This window comes from Callorhinus ursinus, unplaced genomic scaffold (assembly GCF_003265705.2).
Source record: "Callorhinus ursinus isolate GAN/ISIS: 27379988/994484 unplaced genomic scaffold, GSC_fseal_2.0 scaffold72, whole genome shotgun sequence".
Taxonomy (NCBI): Eukaryota; Metazoa; Chordata; class Mammalia; order Carnivora; family Otariidae; genus Callorhinus; species Callorhinus ursinus.
In genome coordinates, this window is record NW_027397134.1 from 696193 (window position 1) to 713923 (window position 17731).

The 17731-nt window shown below is 50.6% G+C and overlaps 1 protein-coding gene across 3 annotated transcripts in view; it reads left to right on the plus strand.

Annotated features, from left to right (window-relative positions):
- The window catches only part of MYO18B (myosin XVIIIB), a 264944-nt gene that overhangs the window by 58326 nt on the left and 188887 nt on the right, over positions 1 to 17731 (plus strand). For all 3 annotated transcript variants that reach the window (XM_073886782.1, XM_073886784.1, XM_073886783.1), the window contains exons 13-16: positions 8238 to 8411; positions 10921 to 11011; positions 12698 to 12890; positions 16586 to 16666. In XM_073886782.1, the coding sequence (XP_073742883.1) occupies positions 8238 to 8411; positions 10921 to 11011; positions 12698 to 12890; positions 16586 to 16666 (539 nt within the window). The remainder of the gene's footprint in view (positions 1 to 8237; positions 8412 to 10920; positions 11012 to 12697; positions 12891 to 16585; positions 16667 to 17731) is intronic.

Genomic DNA, 17731 nt, shown 5'->3' on the forward strand with positions numbered 1-17731 from the left:
GTGGGGAGGGCAGGGGGGCGGTGGGGAGGGCAGGGGGGCGGTGGGGACATGCAGGAACAGCCATAAGAAGCAGGAAGGGCAGGGACGCCTGGGTGGCTCAGTGGGTTAAGCGTCCGCCTTTGGCTCAGGTCATGATCTCAGGATCCTGGGATCAAACCCCAGGATCCCTGCTCAGTGGAGAGTCTGCTTCTCCCTCTGCCCCTCCCCCTGCTCATGCTCCCATGCACTCTCTCTCGCTCTCTCAAATAAATAAATAAAAATCTTAAAAAAAAAAAAAAAGAAGCAGGAAGGGCTTTGAAGTTCCAGGTTGTAAGAGGGTTGCATTTTCCATGGTCCCAACATTAGGACTTTGCTGGGCACCCCGGGCAGGGAGCCGCAGCTACGTGCATTGTGTTGGCTCCCGGAATTTCTCTTGCTGACCCATTTGTCCCCTTTTAAGGGCAGAAATCTCAGAGCGTGATTGTCACTATAGGAGCAGACAGCTCTTGAACAGACCCCTTGCTAAGCGACCTGCAAGTGTAACCTCACTGAAGCTTCCCAAGAAGTTCATGGGGGTAGAGTCCCATTTTACAGAAGAGGACGTGGAGGCTCTAGGAGGCGGCAGGACCTCCCCGACATCACGGGGTTTTAGGCGGGAGAGGTGGGATTTGAACCCAGGCAGTCTGTCTGCCGAGCGCTACTGCTTTTTCTTCTAGCGTCTGTAGACTTTTAGGCTTATCTCTTCCCTGTAGGTGGCCTCCTTCTTTGCAGACATTCGAATAGGACACCTCTGTGTGAGGAAATGTGACCCAGATGCACCAGCGTTATAAATAAGTCACATAATGCTCAGTAATTCAGCAACAGCACGGCTATTGTTGGAAGTTGTTGAAAGGAGAAATAACTTGGTTATTAATAAATGCAGGAGGCCGCAGTAATTGATAGCAATTGAACTCATGATGCACGTGGGAAAGCAGTCGTGTTATTATTTTTTCTCTCTCTCTCGGTTTTTTTTTTTTTTTTTTTTTTTTTTTTTTGGTAATGAACATAAAGGGAAAAACCTGCCTTTGCAGGTGGATTTGAGCATCTCGGAAACTGGTCCCAGTACATCCCTTTCCTCCTTCCTTTCTCCCGTCTCTCATTTGCTCCTTTGTGCATCCTCTCTACTCAAATCCCAGCCTGCCTCTTACCAGCGGAGTGACCCTGGGTAAGTGACTCAAGTAAGGCAATTTGTCCAGGGTCACCTGGTTAATTGAGGGCTCTTCCTACAAACCAGTGTTTCCTAAACTAGTGTCTCATGGGGACATTAGACCTGCAAGATGCTCCTGAAAGCATTCTGAGGCCAAATTAGTCTGAACAGAATGTCCCCTTCTTGGAGATTCATCAGATGTACTTTAAAGGCTCTGAGAAGTCCCGCAGTTAAGAAACTTATTTCACCAAGCAATGACCAACTTGATATGATACAGGATTCTTCTCTTCCCACTGGCACTGAGGAACATTCTATGGAATGACGGCTATGAGGAGCCCCTTTGGGGAACTGAGCCCCAGCTGTGTGGCCGCTCTGCCTTGTTCTGTACCACTCTGCCACATGGACAGTTTCTGACTCAGCCCTGCCCTTGATGGCACACTGGCTGAAGCCAGGCCTCACCCCGGATGTGCAAATGGCTTCAGAGGAACAGACAGACACAAAGAAATAACAGCCTATCAAGCCTTGGGTCCCTTTCAGAGAACCTTCCTTTGGCCTCAATAATTGAAGGGAAATTCAAACCAAACTTGGTTAAGTGTGATCAGCCTCTCAAGCCCTCTCTGAGTCTTAACACCTGACATGGGTCCAGCTGCTGACTCAAGAGTTCAAGGCCAAGATGGTTCCCGTGGGAGGTGATCCCAGGAAGTACTGGCAGGAAGTGGGGAAGGCAGGCTGCTGCCAAGGGTGTGTTACCAAGCCAGTCTCCACTGTGGGCAACTGGGGCTCAATCCCGCCAGAGACCTCTGGGGGGCAGCATAGAGCTCGCACCCAGAGTCATCCCACTCAAAGGGTGTCACCTGCAGTCATTGGTTGAGGGCTGAGGATTTTAATTCCATGGCCCTTCCAACCTCCCCTTGCATGAGCAAGTGCCATTAAGAGAGAACACCCTCATCAGAAGGGAGTGCAGTAAGCCCCGGGGATATGGCGGATCTGTCACAGCTCTGTGGCTGCCCCCCCCCCACAACCCCCATGTTGGCATCTGAAGTCTGTCCCTGTTTCCTTTTTGACTTGACCTACATATAGCTCATGTGTATGCTCCAGTTAGATCTAAAGTGGGATATGTGGCAGTACCAGAACCGCCCCTAACCCATGCCACTGACCTGGGAGTCAGGAACCTGGACTCAGGTCAGAACCCGAGGCTCAGGTCAGCCACTTCCGTGCTGTGTGACTTAGGGCAGGCCAATACCCCTTTCTGTGTCTCAGTAGCTTCTACTATAAAATCAGGCTTAACAACACCCAGCCTGCAGACCTTGCAAGGCAGCTGAGAGATCAGCCAAGGTCACACAACCGTCCCCTCCCTCAGTGTAGATGCACTCGGGTGTGTATTGTCCAGGCCATGGCGAGAGGCATGGACCATTTGTCACTAAGAATAAGAACAGACTTGGCATTTGCAAATAATTTTTTTTAATAGAGAACAGATTCAAGGGTGGGTGGTTCCTATCATACATGCGTTGTATTTATGTAAATCCAGTGATGCGTGCAAAGCAAATGCGAGGCTGGAGTAGTTATAGGTGTGTATCTTTTTGTAAGTCATGGCCCCCAAAGGCAAGCCGCCCATTTCCTTGTTCTGCCGGAGGGAAAGCTTGTTGTGCTGGACTTGTGAAGATAAGCTACAGTACTGTATGCTACAGGCAATTTGAGATTCTCAAGGGGGATTTTAAGGGTATTGGAGTTTTCGCCTTACTGACTTGAGATTGATACTCATTATGAGAAAAGACCCCTCTGCACAGCATCATGCTTAAGATATTGAGCGCTGGAGTCAGCAGACCTGAATTCAAATCCTGCCTCTGCCCCTTACCAGCTTCATGGCCTTGGAAGGTCACCCTGAGGTTCAGTTTTCTCATAATTCAAGGGGTGATGTTACTATTGACCTCACAGGGCCGGAGGGAGGATTAAATGAGGCAGCAAGGTTTAGCGCTCAGCCCAGCACCCGGCATGGGGTGGGTGTAGAGTACGTGCTGCTGGCTGATGTTGTGATACTAAGTTCGCCTTCGTAATACTGTCAAACATTTGCATTCTGATTTCTTTTTCCTGGGTGCCTGAGACAGAGGAGGGGTGACAGGTGGGCTGCCTGGGAGCGTTTCCTACTGCCCATCCCATGTCCTGTGCAGTGCTTGCAGAATAGGGAGAGGATCCCTACATAATGTGTGCGGAAGCCAGACTGTGCTTCTACCTGCCACGGGGTCCTGGTTCCCACCAGTGACTAGCAGAATGGCTGGCAGCCAAATGCACCAGCCTGAACTGATCTCTGCATTTAGCTTTGGCATCATTGTGGGCACAGGCTCCTCGCCTCCTGGTGGGTGGTGGGAAAGCACTTGGATTGAGTGTGTGATCCCCTTTGGTGGGGGCTAGAGGCAGGGGGAAATCCACAAACCCACCCCACAAAGAGCGCCCTCCGAGCCGGCTCCATCCTGTCTCTCTGTTTCCATTTCTGTCTCTCCGCCTCTCTCACTTTTGTTTCGTCTTGTATTTGATCTTTCTGGTTAGAAAAGGCCGTCTCTAAGTTTCAGATGGCAGGTGCCATGGGGAGAGGAGAACAAAGATTCTCTCTCCCCAGTCTTTTGAGAAGCAGGGAGGGAAAGTAGGCAGGGCTGGCCACAATCGAGAAACGTGCATTCCTTTCTTGATTCCTTTCATCATTTAATCACCCACTTGACAAATGTTTATTGAGCACTTCCTGGCTCCGGCTCTGATCCGGATAGAGCAGTGAGCATACAGACTGTGTTGGAGCAGATCAGCAGGCGGCTACTGCATGGTCTGAGATCTGCACACAAGCCTCGGAATCCCGCTCGGTCACTACTCCCTGTACTGCCTTGGACCAGAAGCTAGGCCTTGCAGGGTCCGTTCCCCACCTTTGAATTATCTCAGAGACTTTTGATGAGAGCAAAGGAGAAGAGGCAGAGGAAGCACCCAGCACAGTGCCTGGCACATGGCATGTGCCGATGCTTGATGGCTGTCCTTGTTCATCAAGTGATGGCTTCTCCGGAGAGGGAGCGATCAAGTACATGAGCATCTCTTGGACAGAAATCTCCAACCCCGGTGGCATTCCGAGGACAGCTTTGTCCTTGGCTTTGGAATAGGTCGGTGGGAGGTGCTGACCCAACACGTGTCCACCTTTCCGTGGAGTTGGCTCAGAATCCCTGGGGCGTGGCCCACATCTGGAGCACACCGATTCATCATCCATCCCTCAGATCCTCTCTCGAAACCACGTATAGAAAGCTCTGCAGGAGGAGTCCCTGTGGCCGTCAGAACAAAGCAATCCCTGTTGGGTGAGTGGTGCCCTCCTGGGTTTCACAGGTAGAGAAGGGACTAGAAAGTTATTGAAAGCCTTCTTGGGGCCAGGCAGTCTGTTGGGCATCTTCCATGTAAGTGTAAACACATCACCCCATCCCTTCAGCCGTATGAAGAAGTGCTTGGGGTTTTATGATTCTGTTTTACAGATGACGAAACTGAGGCTCAGAAAGGCAGTGCAGCTTGCCCAAAGACTGGAGCTGGGAATGGTGGCAAGCAGGAAAGGGACTCAGATTCTGTCTGGTCCAGTGTCCATGTTCCTGTCCCTGCCTCAGGGGCCACCTTTCTCAGGCCCCATTGAAGAGGCTTTGGCTTCCACCCATGTCTGTACAAAAATAAAGGAACCCATGGGGTTGGATCTTGTGCACCAGCCAGCCTTCAGGGAACTGGAAGCAAAAAGTGCATTTTCTTGGCAGAGCTCCCTGTGTGCTCCCTGGATTTCCCCAGCAAGATGCTGCTCAGTGAGCGCACTGGGAAATATCCCCCTTGTCAGGCAGGACTTAGAGTCAGGTTGAGGCCGTTCACTGCTCCTCTTTTCAGAAAGAGCCATTGCCAATTCCCTTCCTGATTTCTCCCCAGCTCAGTGAGGTACAGAAGCTCACTGTAGGTGGAGGGTGGGAGGAATATTTTGGAGAGTGGCGGAAGAAGGTTGACAGGTCAGGAGAGCTACAGGACATCACCCATCTAGAACATTATCTCTTATTTAATTCCCTTCTAACCCCCAACACAGGAAGAAAGAAGTCTCATTCAGGGCTAGCCGTCTTTAAAATCTCTAATACTCTCTAATCTTGCATTTTGACAAAGAGAGGGCAGACATGGGGCGCCTGCGTGGCTCAGTCGTTAAGCGTCTGCCTTCGGCTCAGGTCATGATCCCAGGGTCCTGGGATTGAGCCCTACATCGGGCTCCCTGCTCCGTGGGAAACCTGCTTCTCCCTCTCCCACTCCCCCTGCTTGTGTTCCCTCTCTCTGTCTCTCTCTCTGTCAAATAAATAAATAAAATCTTAAAACAAAACAAAACAACAACAAAAAACGCAGACCTCCTGCTCCCAGGTAACTGTATCTAATTAGAATCTAAAGATACTTTTGTGCTCATATTGTATTATTTCTCCTTTCTGTTTGTGACAAATGATAATGGTGTTGGTTTGCAAACTGGCCCCACCTCTCGGAGGGAAAGGGGAGGTCAAAGAAAGGCAGACCACTCCAGATTGGTAAGCCCCAGGTGTAATAAGCAAGGAAACTTACATACGAGCCTTGCCTCCACTGGCCAGCCCTGTACATTTTCCGCACCCACCCACAGTCTTAAAAGTTTACAGAGAGTCACATAGTCAGTCCAGATGGTCTTAACAACATCTTCCTGGATGGCTCCCGCTGGGCGAAGGTGGGCAGAATGTCTGTTTCACACGGGAGGGGGTGAGGAGTCACCTGTTGTCCTGGGGCCAGCCTGAAGGTCAATGGGTGATCACATTCTCTCAATGGCTCCGGCGAACAGTTGGGTTCTGATTTAAGATAATGCTATAACATTCCCTTTCACAACGTATTTACTTAAGTGAAAAAGATAAGTCCATTTTAAAGAAAGTCTGATCGAGGGTCACAGAGATATGGCAAATGTCCTAAAAATGGTATTTGACGGGTTGATTTTGGTGAAATAGTAGTTCTAGTACTTAGTGTCCATCTGATTTCTGGTGATGTCTCTTAAGTCAGTTTTCTCATCTGTAAAATGGGAATACAAGGCTGCTTTCTAGGACCTTTGTGAAGATTTCATGATGACGATGATGATGAAGATGATAAGAAGTAATCACAGCTACCATGCATGTACTGATTTTTTCACCTGTCACACCTGGGACTCAGATGCAGGCTTTCTGACTCCAGAAGCTATGAGCTGCACAAAGGTGACATGTTGAATAAAATAGGGTCAGTGAGTGGTGACTGCTTTCATCACCACCATCATCACCTTCTTCATAATTTTTGCAAATGGCAGGACTTCTTATTCACTGTGTTACCTCCCCGAGACTCAGTGTTATCATCTGTAAAATGGGAAACCTCTCTTGTGAGATCAGTGCTGAGTAGCTGGCACTGAGGAGGATGTCAATAAGCATGGCTATTTGTGGCCCCTCAGTAACCCTGGGGCCAGAGCTCCTTTCCCTTGAGTAGCGAGTCCCACATGAAGTCTTTGTCCAAATGTCCAATTTTGCCTTAAACCAGGCTGCTTCTTCAAGATATCTTCTTGAAGAACTGGACCTTTATGACTTCTTTCTGATGGACTGAGAAATCTGTTGGCAGTTGTGATTTTTATTTCAAAGAAGGAAACACAGTTATGGGAAGATAAACAATGGGAGGAAATTCTTTAAGGATAGCACCGTTATTTGTTTTAATCAGCCATTAATTTTTTATTTGGATTACAAAATTAAGACAACCCCTATAGAAAATTTAGAAAATACAAAATCCCCTTACCCAGCTAGGACTGTTAATATTTGAATATATTTCCTTTTTACTATTTTTTTACTTAATTAAGAGAGAGAGAGTGGGGGGGGCAGAGGGAGAGAGAGAGAATCTTAAGCAGACTCCACACTCAGCACAGAGCCTGATTTGGGGCTCGATCTCACAACCCTGAGATCATGACCTGAGCAGAGATCAAGAGTTGGACGTTCAACCGACTGAGCCACCCAGGCGCCCCTTACTATTTTATTTTACAACACTTTAGAATGATTTACACAGTTGGCATCATACTCTAATACAGTTTTCTTTTTTTTTTTTTAAGATTTTATTTATTTATTTGACAGAGAGAGACACAGCGAGAGCAGGAACACAAGCAGGGGGAGTGGGAGAGGGAGAAGCAGGCTTCCCGCCGAGCAGGGAGCCCGATGCGGGGCTCGATCCCAGGACCCTGGGACCATGACCTGAGCCGAAGGCAGACGCTTAACGACTGAGCCACCCAGGCGCCCCTCTAATACAGTTTTCTAAAGCTCTTCCTTGGTTCTTTAGGTAGCCACCTCCTTCTCATTTTTCATAACCCAGTTCAGATATCACATCCTCAGAGAGAGCCCTCTCTGACAACCATGGATGCACAGGGATGCTCTCAGTTTCCCGTGACCTCATCTCTTGTTTTTTATTTTCTCCTTAAGGGGAAAAACTTGATAATATTATCACCTGAATTTATCTTATTCATCCATTTGTTTACATGTTTATTGTCTTACTCTAACCTCAGTAGATTGTAAGCTCCATGAGGACAGGCACCTTGTCTGTCTTGCTCATCGGTGATTTCCCAGTGGCGCAGTTCCTGTCACATAGTAGGGGCTCAACAAGTGTGTCTTGAATAAATGGGTGGGTGGCGAGATGGCTGGGTGAGTGGCTGGGTCGGTAGTTGGATGGTTAGATAGGTGGGCAGCAGGGGGTAGTGAATGGGTGGATGGATAGGTAGGTGGATACCTGAGTGGACAGATTACACTTTTACTATCAGTTCCACAATTCCACATTTAGAGGATCCACGTGATCATTTTAATTGTTCTGAAAAAGTGAATAATGCAAATTACGAGGAAGTAAGATAAGCATGTCTCTTGGGAAACCTGACCCCTGCCCAGGTTGGGTGTTGCAGCTCCCTGCTGGGGGTGGGGGGGGGCAGTCCAGAGCGTAGGCAGTGATGAGACCCCCGGGAGGTCCTCTTGGGAGCCCACCCACTCCATTCCCAGGACTTCACCACCATACTTCTGCTGTGTCCCTCTTGCAGTGGGCCGGAAGCAGTTCATGCGGTTTGAGTGGGCAAACCACGCAGCTGAGGCCCTGGGCTGTGAATACGAGGAGCTGAACACGGCCACCTTCAAGCACCACTTGCGACAGATCATCGAGCAAGTGACATCTGGGCTGAGCCAACGGGGCGTTGAGGAAGAGGAGACCAGCTCAGGTGCTGCACTGCTGCTTCTCTGGGTGGGCTGGGTTCCCCCCGGGGCCAGGCCATTGGACGCTCCAACACGCCTTCACCTACTTACCAGGACCTGCTTATATGCAGACCTTCTAGGTGCAAGGGAGGCCCTTGTGGGCAGAAGTGGACTTAGTTCCTACCTGCACAGGGCTTGTGGCCAACTGGCATTGTCCAGGGTCCGGAAAGTTCTGCCGAAACCTGGGAGGCACCCTGTGCTATGGAGAGGGGACACTGTGAGCAGTGCCAAGGGGCCAACACTTTTCCATTGGCTGTTAACGTCTGTTGAACCCTTATCTTGTCCAAGGAAGGCTGGCCTTCCAGTTTGAGGTACAGAAATCAGGCTGGATGGCTAGAGGGGCTGGGAAGCTAGCAGATGAGGCTAGTAGATGAGTGGGGGAGGGGGGTCTGCTCATGTAGGACTCTGCAAACTAGAGTTTTTATGCTCAGACCCCTGAGAAACCACGCAAAGACATAGGCAGGGAATGCCATGATTTGACTTATTCTTCAAATGGCTTAGCTAGGGGGAAGCCTGGGGAATGGGTGGGAGAAGGGAGGCCACGCAGGAACCTACACACACCACACAGGCACGTATACACACCACACACAGGCACACACTGCAGGAAGCACACAGACGTGCACAGGTACATGAGCATACGTGCACTCACATTCAGATATTAACACTAGTTACGTCTCAGGCCAAGGTATCAAGGGTAGTTGAGAAGCAGACAGGGGACCAGCAGGCTTAGGAGAGATGCTGAGAGGCTGTGGGTTGCCTAGCAACCGCCCAGGTTGGGGGTGGAGCTACCAGAGGGAGGGGAAGTGCTATGGGGCTGCAGGGGGCTCCCTGGAATGTACAAGCAGGACTGTGTCTCCAGCCCCACTGCAGATGTGAAAATCATGTTTCTGATTCTGTGGATGGAATCAGCACCTGAGGATCAGGATTTCCGATCTGACCCGCCCCTCCCAAATTCTCACTCTGCTTTGTTCCGTGCACCCTCATCAAGGCTGGCTATTTTAACGGGCCGCGTGTGTGTGTTTAAACAAAATTGAGACCATCACTATATTACTCGTTTGCGAAGCATTTTTATTCCTCCTAACGTGACAGGTAGGCGCTTTCCCCCTCTCATTCAATATGCGTCTATGCCCGGCTTTAAGCACTCCTTTGTACGGATTACAGATTACCTAACCCACTTGCTATTGTTGGATATTCAGGTTGTTTAAAAAAAAAAAGGCGATTTTCATCCAATTTAATCAACAATCAGGAGAACATATGTACCCAGAAATCTTTGTTTCTCTGAATATTTCATTAGGATAAAAGCCCAAGAGTGAAATTATTAAGTCCAAGCATTATTAAGTCCAACCATTTTATAGCTTCTGACACAGAACTGCCAAATTTCCCTCCAGAAAGGGGGAAGAACAAACATTATCTGAGTGCCTACTATGTGTCAGGCACTGGGGGTTTGGGAGCCAACATGGTCCCCATCCTCGGGTTGCTCCCAGCCTGGCGCCGGGCGGGGGCAGGAGGGCTGTTGTTAACAGCTAAACTGCACAAGTAAAAATATACTGAGCTCAGTGCTGTAAAGGCAGGGAGACTTTGTCCTTCTGTGTCTGGCCTGTTTCATGTAGCCTAACGTCCTCTGTGTTCATCCACGTGGTAGGGAATGGCTGGATTTTCTTTTTTACCACTGAATGATCTACTTCATGTCCCCATTTATATGTGGGATCTAAAATAGTCACACTCGTAGAAGCAGAGGGTAGAGCGGTGTTGCCCAGGGCTGAGGGGAGGGGAAAAATGGGAGAGAATGATGGAAGGGTACGTAGTTTCTTTTGTGCAAGACGAATAAACCCTGGAACGCCGATGAATAAGTAGATGAGTAAGACAACCAGCGGATGAGTATGTCCGCTGCGCGGTATAGAGCTGCTGGTTACCATACTGTATTGTGCACTGAAAATTCTTTTTAGAGGGTAGATCTTATGTGAGGTGTTCTAATCACGCACTTAGGCACAAAGAAGGAGGGCGGAAACTCTCAAGAGTTGACAGGCTTAGGGCATTGTTACGGTGACCTACACTTATCTTCAAGCTCATCAGGATGTATACATTAAATAGGTAGGTACGGCTTTTGGTGTGTCAGTCATACCTTCGTCAAAAACTAACTAAAGAAAAAGGAGCAAGGTAGGACTGGGAATTGGCTTAATGGGGGTGGTAATCAGGGCAGGCTCCCCTGAAGAGGTGACATTGGATTGATCCCTGAGGAATGAGCAGGAGCGCTCGTTGGAGAGGAGGTAGGGCCAGGTGACACAGAACCTGGTCAGTCCTGATAAGACGCTTGAACTTGGTTCTAAGAGTGTGGGTACGTAATTTCAGCAGTGGAGGGATGTATGGAGGGAGGGGGTTTCTCTGAGGCCAGCAGCGATGCCTGGGGAGTGTTGTCCTTGGCCCCAGGCAAGGTCCTGACCACGGATATCCACCCTTCCCTCTCTCCCTCTCCAGGGCTCAAGATGACGGGCGCAGAGTGTGTGGAGGGGATGGCCTCGGGCCTGTACCAAGAGCTCTTTGCAGTTATTGTCTCACTCATCAATAGGTAACGACTCTTCGACAGATACACAAATGAGCCCAAGCACTGGGCACTTTAGCACAGTGGGGTTTTGGGGGGGCTGGGGAAGAATGAGATTTTGAGCTGGGTAGTAGTGCTGGGTTTAAATTCCCCCTCTGGCAGCCCAAGGCAAATCAGTTCAGCTCTCTGACCTCCCCATCTGCACCTGTAAAATAGCTCTGTCCCCCAGGGCCATGGCGAGAGATTAAAAGAGGTAATGTATACAAACAATTCTTCCTAATAGCGATCATAAACCACCGACAATAAAAGCGAACAATTTGGGGGCCCCCGCTAAAGTAAAACAACGGCCGGCGCTCATGGTTTCACTGGTCTTGCATCAGTGACTCTGCACATCAGCCCATTTTACAGCTGAGCTAACGGAGGCGCAGAAAGGTGGGGCTGGAAGGCAGCCCCAGTGCTGGGCTCCCACCTCACACCTTCACGTTTGTCTGAATAACCCCCCACACCGTTCTGGTCCATTTCTTTTTAAAATTTTCTGCTAAGGGTAGGGTGCAGGCAGGGTGTGGTTCTCGAGGGAGCCAGGACGTGTCTCTGAAATGCACCTACCAGGCTGCAGCAGCGGGGAGCTGGATGTCTATCACCGTAAGGGCTTCCCACCCTCTTCCCTGAAGGCGGGGGGCATCACGAGGCTTCCGGCATCCTGTTAGCCGGGCTGAGGCTGGTGCGGAGCGACAGGGCAGCTGGGGCTCTCCGATGACCCTGGGACACGGAATCTACTTGCTCTCCCGCCGCTGGAGCAATTACCATCTGAGGCCACAGACACAGTGTCTAGAAACCAAGGGGGTCATGCGTGCTTAGAGGAAGGTGTACCAGGGGTGGAAAATGAACCACTGGCGAAAGAAGCTGCCTCCGCCCACGGAGGGCGGCTGCTTCATCGCATCCTTTAAACTGCATCTCGCTGATGCCGAACCCACTCTCCTAGCACCTACAAGCCTCTCGTAGACACCTGGCTTTCTGAGCATTAACTGACAGTTTTCACGCATGCATGTGTGGTGGCTGATCTTCTTGGCCCCGTGATACAGAAGGAAAACCTTGGCAGGTCGTGCAGAAGAGCTAAGGTTGAAATAAGCACCCTGCAGAGCACAGGGCCAATCGTGATAAGAATCATAATATCAGGCCACCTTTACTGAGTACGAACCCCACCGCCAAACTGGCCCTCAGAGTCCAGATGTCTCATCACCTCCAGCCTTCCTGACAACCTTCTGGGTTGTGGCCATCCTTGACCCTTTCCCGGCTGAGGCCCAGAGAGGTTGGGTAGCTCTCCCAAGACACACAGCCCCTCTGTTGCAGAGGGAAGGTCGGAGCCCTCGTGGGATCGTCTCCAACAGCTCTCAACTCCTGCACGTTGATGCCAATAATCCCTTCTCTGTCCACCACGACAGATTCATCAAAATGATGCAAGGCGGTGAGGGCTTGAAAGAATCCTCATTTAACAGTTGGGGAAATCTTAGCTCAGAGAGGTTGAGTAACTTGCCCCAGGCCACACAGCCCGTAATTGGTGAGCCTCATTTTGGCGCCAGGTCTGCTGGATCCCCACACCCACCCAGTGCGCAGCCTCAGTTTCACTGTATCTGCGATGGTGGGGTGGGAGGCTTGGGCCAGCTGGGATCAGAGATTCCACGTGGTCTTGAGGTCTCCCCCATCTCTCCCCAGGTCCTTCTCTTCCCACCACCTCTCCATGGCCTCCATCACGGTGGTGGACTCTCCGGGCTTCCAGAACCCGCGGCACCAGTGCAAGGACCGGGCTGCCACCTTTGAGGAGCTGGGCCACAATTATGCTCATGAGCGCCTGCAGCTGCTTTTCTACCAGCGGACTTTCGTGTCCACCCTGGAGCGGTACCGGCAGGTAGGCTTGGGCTCCGTGGAGGGCCGGAGGCTGGCCGGCGGGGGGCTGGGGCAGGGGGGATGGTCCGGTCCTTCAGCCACCCTTGATTTCATCCCGTTTGGCCCGCCACTGAACGAAACCCTAACTCCAGGCTCCCCAGCTCTCTGCTGCTCCCCTGTCTCCAAGCAGTCTCCCGATAGTTCTCCTGGGGAACTTGGGGCTCCCCAGGCCTTCCTCCCCCAGCCGTCTCCTCATTGGGGTGACCTGTGCCTCCTCTCCCACTTTGCCCCAGCTGAATGCCCCTCCTCCCACGTGGCTCCCATCTTCCCCGTGGAAAGCCCTTCATGCTCTGGGGGTGGGTGGAAATTCTGGATGGAAGGGTTTGCCCAGCCTTTGGATCCTAGGGTGGCAATACCTAACAAAGCCCTAGAGGCACTTCTCTCCTAGGAGCTACCTTCCAGACACTGGGAGCAGGAACCAGGAAACACGTGTAGACACATTCCAGCCTTCTCTTCTTGTTTTAAAAAAAGCTTAAATGGAAATATTACACTTGCCCAGAAAATGCACACACCAGTAGCGTACAGCCCAATGAATTGATCCAAATGAACATACTCACGCACCTGCCCCCCACCTGGGGGAAAAGGGGAACGCTGCCAGCACCCAGGACGGCCACACCTTACCGACTCCCTTCTTTCTCTCTGAAGGGGGCCACTTTGACTCCAGCAAGTGCCAATAACAAGATGTTGGAAATGGCCATCTTGTTTATCAAGAAGATAATGGGTATTGAAATTATGGTTTTTTGTTTTTTTTTTTTTTTTTTTTTTTTTTTTGGTTAGAGCTTGCACAGCAAGAAACATGAAAGCATCAACGTGGATAAATCTCAAACAAGTGACATTGATGATGAGTCCTGGGGTCCGACTTTAACTGTATCACTTATTGGCTGTGTGGCCTCAGGAAAGTCACTCACCCTCTCTGATCCCTGATTCTGTCACATGTAAAATAGAAATAGCAATATTCCTGTATCATCTATCAATTGCCACAATAATGCTAGATATTGAAGTACCCCAAAACATAGTGGCTTTAGATGTTACCTTTTGTTATTTCTTACATTGGGTTGTCTGGGCAGTTCTCTGGGCTTGGCTGAGCGAGCTCTTGTGTCTGTGGGCAGATTCAGGGCAGGTAGGTGGTTCTGATGGTGCCGGCTGGCTCTCACCTGTGTCTGGGGGTCAGCTGGCCATGAGGGGATCTGGGAAGGCCTTGGCTGGGATGACTCACCTGTGCGCCAAGACTGTCCTATCCTCTAGCACAGTAGCCCAGGCTGTTCTCCTGGTGCTGGGCAGGGCTCCAAGAGACGAGCAGGAGTGTGTGCGGCCCCTTGAGTCAGACTTGGAGCTGGCGATGTCCCTTCTGTATTCAGTGGGTCTGACAAGTCCAGGGCTGAGCCCTGACTCAAGGGGTGGGGAAATAGGTTCCACTTTTTGATGGGAGAAATCGCAAGGGTGAGAATAAACAGAAGGGGAGAGAATGTTTTCTTTTTGGTTGTTTTTGCTGTTGTTTTTAGAAAGGGAGAGAAAGAGAGGTGGGAGAGGGGCAGAAGGAGAGAGAGAATCTTAAGCAGGCTCCAAACCCAGCGCAGAGCCTGACATGGGGCTCGGTCTCACGGCCCTGAGATCATGACCTGAACTGAAACTAAGAGTCAGGCGCTTAACCAACTTCACCACCCAGGTGCCCCTCTTTTGCTTATTTCTGATGTTCAAAGCAATACATGGTCTCTAGTAAAAAACTGGAAAGTAGGGGCGCCTGGGTGGCTCAGTCATTAAGCGTCTGCCTTCGGCTCAGGTCATGGTCCCAGGGTCCTGGGATCGAGTCCCGCATCGGGCTCCCTGCTCAGCGGGAAGCCTGCTTCTCCCTCTCCCACTCCCCCTGCTTGTGTTCCCTCTCTCGCTGTGTCTCTCTCTGTCAAGTAAATAAATAAAATCTTAAAAAAAAAAAAACTGGAAAGTACATAGAAACATCCATAAGCAGAAAACACAACCTCCTTTAGCTCCACAGCCCACAGGCTAGCACTGTTACTGCTGTCTGTACCTTATACCACTTACCTGTCCATTTATTGTCCTCTCTGCAGATTTCCAATCCTTTCCTACACACGATTTTGTCGTCTACTGTTTTCCTCACAGCATCATGCTATTCCCGTGTTCTCATTCCACTGGCAACTTTTAGTAACTGTTCATTTCACGGGTTATGGCCGATGCTGTCTCAACCCTCCTTTGCGCATCTGGGTGATTTCCACGATTACGCTCTTATAAACAGCACTGTGACGGACATCTCCATGCATAGCCTTGCGTGGACATTTCTGATGACTTTTGGATGGCGAATGTCATTAACCATGGCTCATGCTTGCTGCCTCCAGCACCCAGTGCTCAGCCCAGCACTCATTAGTTACTCATTAAATACGAGCAAAGTTGGGACTGAATGGTCAGCTCCTGACAAAGCTCTCACCATGATTGCTGATGAGCCTGCAGGGCGAGCGATGTCAGGATGTTACTGGAATGTTGGTCTGTACCCTTTCTTCTCATCCAAAGGCTGAGGGGTGATGATACAAACAGACTAACAAACAGCCTGATTGGGAAAAAGGCAAAGGATTTGAATATAGATGTTTTTTCCGAGAAAGATAGACAAATGGCCAATAAACACTGGAAATTTAGGGAAATGCAAATCAAAACATTGAGATACCACTTCATACCCTGTAGAATGGTGATGATAAAAACAAAACAAAAATAACAAACCCCAGAAAACAGCAAGCATTGGCGGGGAAGTGGAGAAATTGGAACCCGTGTGCCTTGCCGGTGGGACTATAAAACAGTGCAGCCAGTATGAAAAACAGTATGGTGTTTGTCTGAAAAAAGAAAAATAGAATTACCCTATGATCCAGCAATCTTACCTCTAGGTATCTCCCCGAAAGAGTTGAAAGCCGGGTCTTGAAGAAATATCTGTACACCCAGGCTCACGGCAGCATTACTCACAATAGCCAAAGGGTAGAAGCGACCCCAGCGTCCAGTGGGGGGATGCGAGTGTAAACAGATGTGATCTGTCCACACAACAGGCTATTATTCAGCCATAAAGAGGAAGGAAATTCTGACCCATCCGCACCGTGGATGAACCTCGAGGACATTGTAAGGAGTACGATAGCCAGTCACAAAAGGATGAACCCTATATGACTCCACTCACATGAGACACTTAAGAGCAGTCAAATTCATAGAGACAGAAAGGGGAACGGTGGTTGCCAGGGGCTGGAGGAGGAGGGGAACGGGGAGTCCGTGTGTAATGGGGACGGAGTTTCAGTGTTGCAAGACGGACAAGTTCTGGAAGTAGGGGAGTGGTGACAGGTGCACAGCATGTGAATGAACTTAATGCCACTATCTGCATGATGCAAAAAAAGGTAGATTTTTATGCTGTGGGTATTTTACCACAATTAAAAAAATAATATGGGGCGCCTGGCTGGCTCAGTCGATGGAGCGTGCCACTCTTGATCTCGGGGTCGTGAGTTCGAGCCTCACATTGGGGGTAGAGCTTACTTAAAAGAATATTTTAAAAATGATAATAAAAAAGAAGGTTAAGGGGAGGTGAAAGTCCTCACCCCCCTTTTCTCCTCCGGAAGTTTTCTACCCTGTTCAGCTCCTGGAAGGAACTAATCTGGAACTTCTGTGACTTTCCAGGAAGGTATTCCCGTGCCCTTTGACCTCCCGGAGCCTTCCCCGGGGACCACAGTGGCTGTGGTGGACCAGAACCCTTCCCAGGTAATGCGGAGCCCAGGAAACCCAGGCACTCAGACACCACGAGGCTTTGCTTTGACATCCCAGATGTCTTCAGCTGCAAGTTGTCAGTGCTGTCTGCCCTTGGAATCACCCAGGGATTGTTAAAGACCCTGAAGCTGGTGATCGGCTCCCAGCCTGGTTCAAGGGTGTGGCCTGGGCAGCGAATCTCCAACCCCCCTCAGGTTGACAACCCCCTCTCTGCCTGACGTCCGAGACTGGCTTAGCAGGCACCCCACCTGTCAGCCCGTGTGAGCTGAGGGGGCTCGGGGCCAGTGCCCGGTGGTATCTTGCCTGGGAAGGTCAGGCGTTCAGACGCAGATGCTATGTCTGCAGAGATTGGGAGAATAGGGGCCACTGGGGGTGGAGAACGGGGAACGATGAGAGGACCCATGCACTTGTGGGCTTTCGTGTGGGGGGTGCCTGAGTCTTTACTCTCCCCATCCCAAGAATCCGCTGGGCCGGCCCCAGACCTGCACCTCGGCTCGGCTGTCTCTCAGGACGGCCCTGAACCATTTCGCTTGACTTGCCAGCTTCAGGTCTAATGTCAGTGACTTTGAGCACATCCCTTCGCCTCTCTGGGTCTGTTTTGTTTCCGTCTCTAAGGTGGGAACGATAGCGTGCCCTGGAAGGGTTGTGAATGTTTATGAGTTCTGGTGCCCAGAGCACCGGGCATGGTGCTTGGCCCACAGGTCACGTGTTTCTCCTGCCACGGGATGCCCCAGGGCTGCCACTTTTCTCATTCTTTGTCTCCTGTCGGCCACCCTTGGCCTTCTCTTCCGAGCCCTCTCTTGGCTCCTAGAGGCCTGCACCTGTTGCTGCGAAGCTGCCTTGTCCGTGAGCCCTGCCGGTCATTGCCTGTTTATGTTTCTCCTTGGCACCTCCTGGGCTGGCCGCCCCTCCCTGCCATGCTTCCTGACCCAGAGGAGGCAGCTGGAAGGGGCGACCCGGGCAATGGGAGGATGGAGGGGCCACGGGGTCCCCTGGAGGCCTGGGCAGTGGCTGGGAATAGCTACCTTCTGAGGATGGGCTGGCTGTCAGTGTCAACCT